Below are 13,829 nucleotides of genomic sequence, written 5' to 3' on the forward strand. Positions count from 1 at the left end.
AGACTGAGTAAGAAGGGGCAAATCATTACCTCCTTATGTCATCGTCTTTCAACCATCTCCACAGGTATCTTGTGGACAGACACACACCGTAATTATGGCAAAGTCATTACGATGACATGTGTGTGCTGTCCTAGCGTCAGTGCCAATCTGAGAAATTTGCCTCACACACTTTAAATAAAAATCTCAGGCTTGAACCCAGGCTTGGTAGTATTATATTAATTTTAGTAATATTATTATTAATATATAGTTGCATCACTAACCTTTGAGCACCATGGACAACGTAGGCCCCAAGTACTGCCAGACAGATTTAGTAGTAGCCCAATCAGAAGAGTCAGACTCCATCGGTTCCTGGATGCTACAGGAGAAGTCTATCTGATTATACCTTTTAGAGCTGGGGATCAATGCCTCCAGTATCCATTATTTCTGCCAAATATCCTTCTCGCTAAAAGAGCACTAATCTCTACACTGCGTGTTAGAGAGACAGAGATTATCCAATGAGCTAACCTGGTCTATACTATCGACACTGATATATAATATGGTTAATTTGTCAGTTGAATTAATACAGTCACCTCCAAATGTATTGGAACCCTTGATAAAGTTGAGCAACAGAAATACTGTATAAAATGAACTAATACAAATTCAAAGTTATATTGTATGTGAAAAAAATTGGGAAAGTACATGATTTTATAATAATACAATTGCACATTGTTTAAAAATAAATCAAATCAAACTTATTTAAATAGCCCTTCGTACATCAGCTGATATTTCAAAGTGCTGTACAGAAACCCAGCCTAAAACCCCAAACAGCAAGCAAATGCAGGTGTAGAAGCACGGTGGCTAGGAAAAAACTCCCTAGAAAGGTCAAAACCTAGGAAGAAACCTAGAAGAGGAACCAAGCTATGTGGGGTGGCCAGTCCTCTTCTGCCTGTGCCGGGTGGAGATTATAACAGAACATGGCCAAAGATGTTCAAATGTTCATAAATGACCAGCATGGTCAAATAATAACAAGGCAGAACAGTTGAAACTGGAGCAGCAGCACGGCCAGGTGGACTGGGGACAGCAAGGAGTCATCATGCCAGGTAGTCCTGAGGCATGGTCCTCCGAGAGAGAGAAAGAAAGAGAGAATTAAGTGTGCGTGTACCTTGTCCACACGCACACGGAGGAAGATGGTTTGGAAGGCAACGGATAATTGAAGGCAACAGTTGGAGAATTACAGAATTTGGTCGCATCAAGTCTCCAGGGTTGCCAGAAAATATCCTTTATTGAGAGCAACCTTCGTATGTAAATGTCTGGAGTTAGCAAAATGGCATTGGCACTTGGATTGGATCCGGGTACTATGATCAGATGAGATGAAAATAGAGGTCTTTAACCACACAAACCAGCGTTGGGTTTTTCGTCGACAAATGCCAAAAATAACCTCATATTTCGTAAAATATAGTGGTGTATCTTTGATGTTATTGGGCTATTTCGCTTCCACTGGGCCTTTGTTAAGGTATCTCTTCTCTGTATACATCAATGATGTCGCTCTTGCTGCTGGTGAGTCTCTGATCCACCTCTAAGCAGACAACACCATTCGGTATACTTCTGGCCCTTCTTTGGACACTGTGTTAACAACCCTCCAGCCAAGCTTCAATGCCATTTTACAACTCTCCTTCCGTGGCCTCCAATTGCTCTTAAATACAAGTAAAACTAAATGCATACTCTTCAACCGATCGCTGCCTGAACCTGCCCGCCTGTCCAACATCACTACTCTGGACGGCTCTGACTTAGAATACGAGGACAACTACAAATACGATTGTAAACTCTCCTTCCAGACCCACATCAAACATCTCCAATCCAAAGTTAAATCTAGAATTTGCTTCCTATTTCGCAACAAAGCATCCTTCACTCATAGTTGAATGCCCTTTCCCTTTGGAAAAAAATGGCATAGATTATTATACACACTATTAAAGGTAATGGGTAAGTCCACCCGGTGTATTAGTGGTTGTAACTGACAGTTAGACTGTCTTTTGTTTGCGTGTCTGCTGTGCAGGGGAAATAATAACGGGGATCCTTATTGTATAGCAACACACTTTTGGAGGGAGGGAAGGCAATCCTGTTAGCTAAGTTTTCATGTCATCGGGTGTAGTTCATAAAAGGTTGCAGCGTTTATGTTGGGATGAAGTGTGAATTCATGCCAGGAATAATAAGTGTGCAGTTTGATTTCCTCCCTTCTGTAATAAGCAGCCAATGAGGTATTTTTCCTTTATTCATGTGTTTAATATTATAGCGCTGGTTAAACTGTTATGTATGTAAGTACTTCAGAGTTATACCAAGCTAATAAGTCACTCGTAAGATAAGGTTGTAAGAGTGCTTAACTGTATTTTTCATTTACTTTATAGTTCTCACGGAAGGTGATAATTCTGACTAAAACTACAGAATTAAAGCCGCCAGTTAAAATCAAGGAACGGTTGTGCTCATGGTCACTGAAGGGAGCTACAGTGGTTGTGCATCTGACTCATCCTCATGGTCAGTGTTTTGTTAGAACTGTTTAATAGGACCACAGCCTCATCTCATCTATCACAGCTTGGAGCCTGGGCACTGAGACATAAATCAGTCAGATGTCATTCAATCAGGGGTTTAAATGGTGGCATAAAACTAAAGCAGGCTCGGTGCGGGTGTAGAGAACAGTGCACTAATGAAAATGATTGCAATTTAAATTTATAGTGACTCACCCTCACATTCTTTCACAACACCTAGTTTTGGGGAACAACCTTTGAGACAGAAAGAGGGGAGAGCGTGGTCATCAAAATACATGATCTGATGAATAAAATGCATAGCCTACAGTACAGTTGTGGTTGAAATGTATGATGTATATTATTCTTAACGTTTTGTAAATGAGGGGATTGTGGTGGTCCCTGAGGAAGATAATGTATAGACCTTGACTGCCATATGGTTCTGGCGCCAGCAATAAGGCTAGCCACATCTGCAGGAATCAAACATAAACTATCACATATTGGGCTATATGTCCTGTCCACTAAACAATTCTAAAGTTCCCCCAAATAACCATCATATGTTTAATAGACAACAGTTCAATGACAGGTGATATATATAATTTACTTCAGGAGAGTTCTGGTCTCCCAGAGCTGAATGGTTCCAATGCAAATGTCACTTTCTTGCAGCAATAAATGATGTGTGGGTAGCTGTAACACAATATTACAGAAGCTTCTGGAACACATACAGTAGGTTTAGCAATGCCAAAGTCAAGGGTTTGATTCCTTCACCATGAGAAAACCTGCAAATGCAGTCAAAAGGTTGACATTCAGTTAATACGAAGTTAGCAAACACAGTTTATGTTGAATGTTTTTTGGAAAAATATGATTATTATACACTATTAAAGGTAATGGGTGGCATCCCTAGGGTATTTGTCACTTGGTAACTGACAGTTATACTGTCTCCTTTGCTGATCTGGGACTGCAGAAACAGCAACACCATGTCATGTGCTGAGAACAGCAGACACACAAAAGTCCCAGGCACAGTGACACACTTTTGGAGGGAGGGAAGGCAATCCTGTTAGATAAGTTTTATGTCATGGTGTAGTTCAGTAAAATGTTCAGCAGTTTATGTTGGGAGGCTTAATTGCCTCCCACAATGTATCAAGGCCAGGGTTTCCTGGATTAATCACAGTGTCTAGGATGAGAGAGAGTTTTCTGCAGATATGAAGTGTGAATTCATACCAGGAATGTGAAGTTTGATTTCCTACCTTTGATTGTGAATAAGACCTGGACTTGTAGGCAGGGTTTGCAGTCGTGTCAACACAGAAACACTCTAAGATAAGGTTGTAACCAGTGAACATTTTTCATTTACTTTATAGTTCTCAGGAAGGTGATAATCTGACTAAAACTATCAGAATAAAGCACAATTTAAAATCATTTTACACTGAAGTTACAGTGGTTATGCATCTGAAATCCTCATGGTCAGTGTTTTGTTAGAACTGTTTATTAGAACAGCCTCATCTCATCAATCACAGCTTGGAGCCTGGGCACTGAGACATAAATCAGTCAGATGTCATTCAATCAGGGTTTTAAATGGTGGAAAAACTAAAGCAGGACATTCCCGCAGTCAGCATTTTAAAGTGGCCTGTTATTGAACAAGTGCACTAATGAAAATGATTGTTTAAATTTATAGTGACTCACACCTGTCATTCTTTGCACAACACCTAGGTTTGGGGAACAACCCCTCTGATGTCCCAAAGAGTGCATTCCTGGTCTGATGTTCCAGATCTGATGAATTAAATGCATAGCCTACAGTTAGTTGTGGTTGAAAAATGATTCTATATTATTCTTAAAGGAGTAAATGAAATTGTGGTGGTCCCAATTTTGGAAGATAATTATAGACTTTTTGACATGTGGACATTTCTGGTTTGTATTTCAGCTCAATAAGGCTAACATCTGGGAATCAAACACTTTCACATATTGGGCTTTATATTTTGTTCACTAAACAATTCTAAACTCTGTTCTACAGTACAGACTCAGCTTTCAATAAAAACATGAATCTGTTCAGTCAAATGGATCAAGCCTGGAGACTTAATGCACAGGCACCAGACTTGAATTCACAAACACCAGACTGGGCTGCTGAGTGGTGCAGCGGATTAAAGGCACTGCATTTCAGTGCTAGAGGTGTCACTACAGTCCCTGGTTAAAATCCAGGCTGAATCACATCCAGCTGTGATTGGGAGGGTGGTGCAAAATTGGCCCAGCTCTGTCCTGGTTTGGCAGGGATAGGCTGTAAATAAGAATGAGTTCTTAACTGTCTTGCCTAGGTAAATAAAGACTAGATCAGAAGTGTGGTTAATGCAGAGAGAGCAGGTTAAGGTTCATTGTGATGTTTTCTTTCTGACAGCCTCTTACTAGATAAGACAAATTACTGTGCATGGTGCGTGCAAGTGAACTAAAGCTTGTCTGTGTGTTTGGGTTTTTTGCATGTGCCCTCCCCACACACACACACACCGCCACCATGAATTTGCATGTGGTAAAGAAAACCACAAAATCATACTTGTGTGCAATAGCTATCCACACCGTATCAGTATTTACAACCTAATTACAAGACTTGCGATGTTATCTTTAGAATTGAAATAATTTGAAACACACTCGATAAACAATTTAAGAAACCTAAGAGTCCCAATGTCAATGCACGATGTGCACCGTGTATCATCTCCAGCGTACCTTGCCGACGGGGACCTTCGCTGCAGCAGTAGGAGCAGGACAAAGTGAACCCAAAGGAACAGGCGAAGCGTCTGCCTCCAGGTCAGCCCTTTGTCTATCTTGAAAAGTGGAGCTGGTTGCGCTGATCACACGGATTCCCACATCATTATCTAGAAGCAAGAAATCATATATTCGTTACATCGCGACGTTTACTGGCAGTCCTCCGAAGGCATAATGTTTCTCAGTGATTTCTTCCTTGTCATCAATTAAAGGTAAGCTAATAACCTGCAAGCTGTAATAGGATACCAAATTATTTAACATGCTACATTTTTGTACTTTTACAAAAAGATACATTTATCACGGACAGGACTAATACATGTGTATATAGGCCTATTGATGCACTGCAATTAATTAATATTACAATTTCACTTCAATTTTACATTGTGTCAACATGCACCTGTTGTTTCAGGTAAATCAAAAGTTACTTAGCTATTCCCGCGGATGCTTTGTGGCACTTCAATCCAATCTCTTGGAAATACGTGTGAATGGAGAGTGACAGTCAGGAGGATGACAGAGGTATGTTTACCTGAAAAGGTGGCTCAATTGTGTGCATGGAGTTGCCAATTTCCATGATCAATGAAATTTAGTTTTTTTAGTAAAACATGACAATCAAGTGGTTCTGATTTACAGAGGTGTCATACCCATAGGGGACATGCTCTCTCAGATCTGTTCTGTTACCAATACAGTATACACACAAAGTGTCTGTAGGAATCAAAAACATCAAGGACACACATTTTTACTAATGTACAAAATAGCATTTAAGTGTATGCAACATGCACTCAAGTCCACACAATGCATAGGGTAAAGTCATTAAACACAGAATGCAGTTCATTTAAACCTCCAATGACAACGGATCTGCCTCTTTACTGCATATAATTGCAAACATTACTTACTTCTCTGGATAGAACAATTGTCTTATGGGTTAAGCGCTCCCCTCCTGTAATTCTCACAGAAACCACTTTATGCTATGTCTGTCACGTTCGTATGTATTTTCCTTGTTTTAGTGTTGGTCAGAACGTGAGCTGGGTGGGCATTCTATGTTGTGTGTCTGGTTTGTCTATTTCTATGTTTGGCCTGATATGGTTCTCAATCAGAGGCAGGTGTTAGTCATTGTCTCTGATTGGGAACCATATTTAGGTAGCCTGTTTTGTGTTGGGTTTTGTGGGTGATTGTTCCTGTCTCTGTGTTTGCACCAGATTAGGTTTAGGTTTGTGCTTTTCTTGTTTTGTATAGTCTGTTCATGTATAGTCGTCTTTATTAAAAACATGAATAACCACCACGCTGCATTTTGGTCCGCTTCACTTTCACCAGAAGAAAACCCTTACAATGTCCCCATTTTTTAAACACTTTCCATGAATGCCACTAGTCTTGTATCGGTCTCATCAACTTAAGTCACTCCAAACAATATATTTTGTAATTTAGTCTAATGGAAGTCAGATCTATAAACGTTATATATACACACACAAAGGGAACCTAAAGATCAGAAAATTACTCATGACTAAAACATAAAATGGATTTTAGCAAAACGACCCCCCCATTCGAAACTTTTTTATTGAACATTTTTTGTTTCCCTTAAAATAAGGATAGCCCATATCTACTGTAAATCTTACCTAACCTTATTTTTTTTTCCTTTCAGAAAGGGGGTAATTCCCTCCCCCCAGATGCAGACACATCAAATTGACAATGGTTTAATATTCCAACAAGGGCAGGCAATAGACAGGTCAAGACAGGCAGGGGTCAGTAAACCAGAATTGGGGCAACGGTACCGGATGGCAGGCCGGCTCAGGGGCAGGCAGAGTGGTCAGGCAGGAGGGCTCAGAGTCAGGCAGGAGGGCTCAGAGTCAGGACAGACAAAACCAGGAGCACGAGAAAATAGAGACTGGGGAAAAGCAGGAGCTGACCCCCCCCCAAAAAATAAAAATGCTGGTTGACTTCGCAAACAGGCAACAAACAAACAGAACAGGTATAAATACACAGGGGGTAATGGGGACAGGGGGTAATGGGGAAGATGGGCGACACCTGGAGGGGGGTGGAGACAAGCACACAGACAGGTGAAACAGATCAGGGTGTGACAGTACCCCCCCCTCTGGTGTCCTACCTGGGTGTATACCTGGATGATCGCGGTTTTTCAACGTCGACACCCTGATGAGGCCTGGGTCCAGGATGTCCCTGGCGGGGACCGAGCAGCTCTCCTCCGGGCTATAAACCCTCCCAGTCAACCAGGTACTAGAATCCCCTGCCCAGAGGTCGAACCTTCAGGAGACGCCTCACCGAGACAGTGTAGAGGGGGTGGACTTGGAAACAGTAGACAAAGGGCTGTGAGAAACAGGTTTGGCTCTGGACACATGAAAGGTGGGATGTTTTTCCCCTCCTTTTTCCCCCCCAATTTTTGATAAATGACATACCCAAATCTAACTGCCTGTAGCTCAGGAACTGAAGCAAGGATATGCATATTCTTGGTACCATTTGAAAGGGAACACTTAAGTTTGTGGAAATGTTAATTGTAGTAGAATAACACAATAGATCTTGTAGAAGAAAATAAGAAAAAAATGTATTTTTCTACCACCATCTTTGAAATGCAAGAGAAAGGGCACATTTCTAGCCATCATCTGGTTGTAATTCCGATAGTGTCCACAACATAGCAGCAGTGTATGTGCAAAGTTTGATGGATAACTTGAAGTACGAGTGAACTGCAAGACTGAAGTCCCCAGGTACATTTGGGAAAATTGTAAGAATGTAAGAATATTGTCAAATCTGTATGCTCGGACCTTGATTTAGCTTTCCAAGTATTAATGGCCATATTACGTTCAACATTTGCAAAACAACCAGTTTTCATAACTGTGAGTATCCTTATAATTTGTCCAAAATGAAAAGGCATGCTGTCGTACAAGGTTAGTCACTACATTTTAAGACATATACATGGTTTCTGGATACTCCTGTAAAGCCCAGCTTATTGGCTATCTAGCTAGCTTTGTTCGACCCCGATTGGTGCTTAGTTGACAAAGTTCAAGAGATGACTGCCCGTGTCGTCGGCATGCCATGAAGGCATCGCTCTGTCCTATAAGGATATACTACACCCCTAATGATATAGTGAAGTGTTGATATTTGTTGTTTCTCTCAAATCTGCGATATTGACATGACTGCATGATTTACAGCTGTCCTGTTGAAGGGACGCCGATCCTTTAGAAGTTATGAAGGGTACGGAGCAACAGAAGATGATCAGCAGAGGTGCTAATAACCTTGGAGATGGAGAAAGGGCCCATAAACCAGGGGGAGTGTTTGCGGGATTACACCTGAGGGGGCAGATCCTGGGTGGATAACCATACCTTCTGCCCGAGACAATACCGGGGAGCCAGGTTGACTCTGGCAGTTCTACTGCCAACCAGTTAGAGATGGACATGTACTGACTCAAGATGGGGCATGTTGATGCTGTGCACTTCAGTAGAATTACATATTCCAGAAAGATTCTGACAGTCAAGTGGAGACTTGGGTAAAACAACACTTTCAGAGTGATGAAGTGAGTTTCTGTAACCTGTACACATCAAACATTCAGTTTCATACAATAATAGTTTAGTTTATTTGAATGGGGACAATCACATTGACACAATGAACAAACAATCGTCCGATGCATTGCACTAGTGTGTCTAGCTCAAGCTCATTTTCAACACCCGTCCCAAAATAGACTTTAATGTAACCAATAAAAATATCACATCTGTACATTTTCAAAATTATATCCACAATGCCAGCCTTCAATTAGATGCACCTAAGCAAATCTCATAGCAGTAATATTTACAACTTGGACATACAACAAACAGTCTTAATGGGTCTGTTGGATAACACACGGCAGTTCATACATGATTGCACTGCTGAAGCAGTAGCAGCCTGTTGGGAAACAATGCAGTAGAAAGACCCCGCAGTAGAAAGACCCCTTTGCAGCTCCGGCATCTGTTTAGGGCAGGGGGTTCAGGGGAAAGACCATTGAGAGACACTTGAAGACAAGCTTCACATTTGAAAAATCAGATGAAGTGTTCAAAGCTAGTACATTGTACAGGATGTATCCAGTATTTTCAGCGCACTGCTCTATAGTGACAATTCTTTAACTTAGATTTTTGTTTGAGATGGAGACGTGAATCCAACAAATGATTCATTTGTAGACAAACTAGATATTGATGGATCACATTTTCCTTATAATCTAAACAAAATAATTAGCTTCCTGGGTGGACTTTGATTTTGTATATTCCCTAATTAAGGTCAAACCTGAGATGCCCAGACTCATCACCAAACGGTGGCCCGCTGATGTGACTCCTCCTGCAAAGTGCTTGGCTCTGTCCTCTCTTAATTGGTTGACAGTGGCCAGACACATTGCCTGACTTTAAAGTGTCCTCTCCTGACATCACTTTCTGTCCTCTCCTGACATCATTTCGGTTTTGGACCCTCTTCTTCCTGTGGGTGCGTCCGTAGCAACTCACCTTGTGAGTTAGTCGTCGTGCCAACCAAAGCGACAATGTTTTGGAGAGGAGTCTGAGCCAGCAGTGCCAGCTGCCAATCACATTGTTCCTTCCTCTAGCCATCCCGCCCAGCTCTCGTATCAGGCCCCCAAAATCCCGAGGCAGGCAGTAGCGCGGGACACCTCTGAGGTTTTTGGGGATGTCTCGGCTGTGACAGAGGTCCTGGAAGTAGACAAGGGCAAAGCCGTGGCTCTTGCCTGTCCCCTGTAGTGCCCCCTGCAGACAGGACAGGGCAGCCCTGAACACCGGCCCCGTCACTGAGCAGGGCTTCCTCTCCTCCTCTCCGCTCCTACCTTCCTCTTTCCATTCCACTTCTTTCTCCATTCCTGCTTGCTCCTGTTTATTTCTTGTTAACTCAAGTCCTTTCAGCTCCTCTCCTCCACTCTCCCCTTGTCGCATCTCCTCTCCTTTACTCCCTCCTATCTTTTTCCCATCTCGCTCTTCTCTCCAGCTCTTGTAGGACTCCTTAGCCTCTGGGCTCCATATGATCAGCACCCGGCCTCCTGCCTCTCTGACTGCCTCCCACTGTCCATACATCCAGGGCACAGGGCCCAGCTCAGCCACACCAGCCCCAGACCTCTCCATATCCCAAGGACCATCCCCATTGGAGATCTGGGCCCACAGAGCCATGCGCACGTCAGCACACAGCTCTCCCTGTAGAATGGAGGCCAAAGCACACACGGGAGACACATGGGTTGACAGCTCTGAGGAACACACCAACAACACAGGCCTCTGGATGAACAGCCAACCTGCAGGGAGGGAGAGAAGGGGCGAGGCAGACACACACACAAAGGAGAGGGTTAACGAGGATGAGACAAAAAAAATGATTGGAAATTATTGTAAGTTATTGCTTGATTTCTCTATTATTTCACTGATGGCCATTAAGCCTTTGGGATCAAATCAAATGTGGATTAAATTAGGTTTGAAGGATAAGGTGATACAAAGACAGAGCAGACAAGTAGGTCAAAAACAGTACATAATATTGCAAACATTGTGAATGCAATATAATATGACTGAGGACACAAGAAGGGGCTACAAAGGTCTTACGTACAGAGTACAAGAAAAACTGACCTGTGACTCCATTCTTGGTCACATAGTGGATGAGGCGTCCCAGCATTGCCACAGTAACCAGAAGTGTCAAGGCTGCAACAGCATAGAGACCCCATCTCCTGTGGGAATCTGAGAAGGCATAAGAGGATACTACTTATTAGTGCTGGAAGGTGTGTGTGTGTGTGTGTGTGTGTGTGTGTGTGTGTGTGTGTGTGTGTGTGTGTGTGTGTGTGTGTGTGTGTGTGTGTGTGTGTGTGTGTGTGTGTGTGTGTGTGTGTGTGTGTGTGAGAGAGAGAACTCACAGTCAGGACAGAGTATTCTCCTCCCATACTGTGGAGGATCTGACCGCCACACCTTCAGAGAGTTAAAGAGAGCGTGAAATGAAAAGAAAGTCAAAGTAAGGTAAGATATCCTTAATAATAATACAAAAAACATTCATAGTTAGGGGCGGCAGGGTCGCCTAGTGGTTAGAGCGTTGGACTAGTAACCGACAGGTTGCAAGTTCTAATCCCCGAGCTGACAAGGTACAAATCTGTCGTTCTGCCGCTGAACAGGCAGTTAACCCACTGTTCCTAGGCCGTCATTGAAAATAAGAATGTGTTCTTAACTGACTTGCCTAGTAAAATAAAGGTACATTTTTATATTTTTTATTAAATAGGTTATACCTGCACACATAGTCCCTCAGTTAGGAAGGATAAGGGCAGGTTCATCTGTGTCTCTCTGGTGCCCCCACCCTGTACAACAGAAAACTGCACTCTTAACAGCATGGACCAGTGTCTACAGATCTATAATACAGTAACAGTGTCTTCTTACCTTACCATGTTTACTAAGTAGATAGCTCCTCTGGACACACATCCCTTGTCCTGCCATACACAGAGTTGAGCAGCAAAGGATGCTGGGATAGTGGAAGTGAGATAGACACGGAGACTCTGTGAACCAGGACCAACATATGCCTCCCACTTAGACATACCTGAGGGAAGGAAGGAGAGAGAGATGTTCAAATCACATTTTATCGGTCATATGCGCGGAATGGATGTAGACTTTACTGTTTGATTACGAGCCCTTCCCAACGATGCAGTTGAAAATATATATATAAATACAAAGAGGAATTAAACTATATACAGTACCAGGAATTTGAGATAGATAAACTACATATTCAAAAGTATGTGGACACCCCTTCAAATTAGTGGATTAGGCCATTTCAGCCACACCCTTTGCTGACAGGTGTATAAAACATATATTTTTAAATCGAGCACAGCCATGCAATCTCCATAGACAAACATTGGCAGTGGAATGGCCTTACTGAAGAGCTCAGTGACAAGTCAGTTCATCAAATTTCTGCCCTGCTAGAGCTGCCCCGGTCAACTGTAAATGCTGTTATTGTGAAGTGGAAACATCTAGGAGCAACAACTGCTCAGCCACAAAGTGATAGAACACACAAGCTCACAGAACAGTACCGCTGAGTGCTGAAGCGCATAGCGCTTAAAAATCGCCTGTTCTCAGTTGCAACAGTCACTACCGAGTTCCAAACTGCCTCTGGAAACAATGTCAGGACAAGAACTGTTAATCAGGAGTTTCATGAAATGGGTTTCCATGGCCGAGCAGCAGCACACAAGCCTAAAATCACCATGTGCAATGCCAAGCGTTGGCTGGAGTGGTGTAAAGCTCATCGCCATTGGACTCTGGAGCAGTGGAAACACATTCTCTGGAGTGATGAACCATTTAATTAACCATTTAGCAGTCTTATGGCTATTTAGTCAGTCGCTGATGTTCTCGTGCCCTCTTCACGACTGTGCGGGTGTGTGTATGGACCATGTTAAGGCCTTAGTGATGTGGACACCAAGGAACCTGAACCTCTCGACCCCTTCTCCTGTAGTTCACGATAAGCTTCTTGGTTTTGCTGACGTTGAGGGAGAGGTTGTTGTCCTGGCACCACACTGCCAAGTCTCTGACCTCCTCCCTATAGGCTGTCTCATCGCCGTCGGAGATCAGGCCCTACAACCATTGTGTCGTCAGCAAACTTGATGATGGTGTTGGAGTCGTGTATGGCCACTCAGTCATGGGTGAACAGGGAGTACAGGTGGGGACTAAACTCACACTCCTGAAGGGCCCCTGTGTTTAGGGTTAGTGTGGCGTAGTTGTTGTGGCCTAGCTAGTTTGGGAATTTCTCGTCACTGGGCATCTCATGGCTGGGTTTCCCTTTGTTATCGTCTGCCATCCCTGCCACATCCAACGAGCATCAGAGCCGGTGTAATAGAGAAACTCGGTCTCAACCTTTAAGTCTTTACTGAAGACTCATCTCTTCAGTGGGTCATATGATTGAGTGTAGTCTGGCCCAGGAGTCGGAAGGTGAACCGAAAGGCTGTGGAGCAATGAACCGCCCTTGCTGTCTCTGCCTGGCCGGTTCCCCTCTTTCCACTGGGATTCTCTGCCTCTAACCCTATTACAGGGGCTGAGTCACTGGCTTTACTGGGGCTCTCTCATGCCGTCCCTGGAAGGGGTGCGTCACCTGAGTGGGTTGATTCACTGATGTGGTCATCCTGTCTGGGTTGGCACCCCCCCTTGGGTTGTGCCATGGCGGAGATCTTTGTGGGCTATACTCAGCCTTGTCTCAGGATGGTAAGTTGGTGGTTGAAGATAACCCTCTAGTGGTGTGGGGGCTGTGCTTTGGCAAAGTGGGTGGGGTTATATCCTTCCTGTTTGGTCCTGTCCGGGGGTGTCCTCGGATGGGGCCACAGTGTCTCCTGACCCCTCCTGTCTCAGCCTCCAGTATTTATGCTGCAGTAGTTTGTGTCGGGGGCTAGGGTCAGTTTGTTATATCTGGAGTACTTCTCCTGTCCTATTCGGTGTCCTGTGTGAATTTAAGTGTGCTCTCTCTAATTCTCTCTTTCTCTCTTTCCTTCTCTCTCTCAGAGGACCAGAGCCCTAGGACCATGCCTCAGGACTACCTGACATGATGACTCCTTGCTGTCCCCAGTCCACCTGGCCGTGCTGCTGCTCCAGTTTCAACTGTTCTGCCTTGTTATTA

At 43.5% G+C, this 13,829-nt stretch overlaps 1 protein-coding gene and 1 long non-coding RNA gene across 2 annotated transcripts; one reads left to right on the forward strand and one right to left on the reverse strand.

The window, feature by feature from the left end:
* Positions 1-5,302: 5,302 nt before the first annotated feature.
* On the forward strand, positions 5,303-7,181 carry LOC124031684. Its single transcript, XR_006838157.1, has 3 exons — positions 5,303-5,455; positions 5,653-5,759; positions 6,880-7,181. It is a non-coding gene; the product is annotated as an uncharacterized LOC124031684 (long non-coding RNA).
* Positions 7,182-9,484: 2,303 nt separating this feature from the next.
* LOC124017393 lies at positions 9,485-11,995 on the reverse strand. Its single transcript, XM_046332633.1, has 5 exons — positions 11,615-11,995; positions 11,467-11,535; positions 11,104-11,155; positions 10,823-10,930; positions 9,485-10,500 (listed from the first exon to the last, which is right to left on the reverse strand). Exons 1-5 carry the CDS (start codon positions 11,669-11,671, stop codon positions 9,485-9,487), a joined length of 1,302 nt encoding a protein of 433 aa, XP_046188589.1. The 5' UTR covers positions 11,672-11,995.
* Between the last annotated feature and the right edge of the window lie 1,834 nt (positions 11,996-13,829).

Source organism: Oncorhynchus gorbuscha, linkage group LG03, assembly GCF_021184085.1.
Source record: "Oncorhynchus gorbuscha isolate QuinsamMale2020 ecotype Even-year linkage group LG03, OgorEven_v1.0, whole genome shotgun sequence".
NCBI classification, from domain to species: domain Eukaryota; kingdom Metazoa; phylum Chordata; class Actinopteri; order Salmoniformes; family Salmonidae; genus Oncorhynchus; species Oncorhynchus gorbuscha.

What these genes read in the sequence shown, in the direction of transcription:
- LOC124017393 (XM_046332633.1), bottom strand. Translation starts at nt 11,671, where the DNA reads ATGGCAGGACAAGGGATGTGTGTCCAGAGGAGCTATCTACTTAGTAAA. An exon ending in CTGAGGGACTATGTGTGCAG is followed by an intron (nt 11,156 to 11,466) that starts GTATAACCTATT and finishes AACTCTCTGAAG; the next exon opens with GTGTGGCGGTCAGATCCTCC. An exon ending in GAGAATACTCTGTCCTGACT is followed by an intron (nt 10,931 to 11,103) that starts GTGAGTTCTCTC and finishes ATGCCTTCTCAG; the next exon opens with ATTCCCACAGGAGATGGGGT.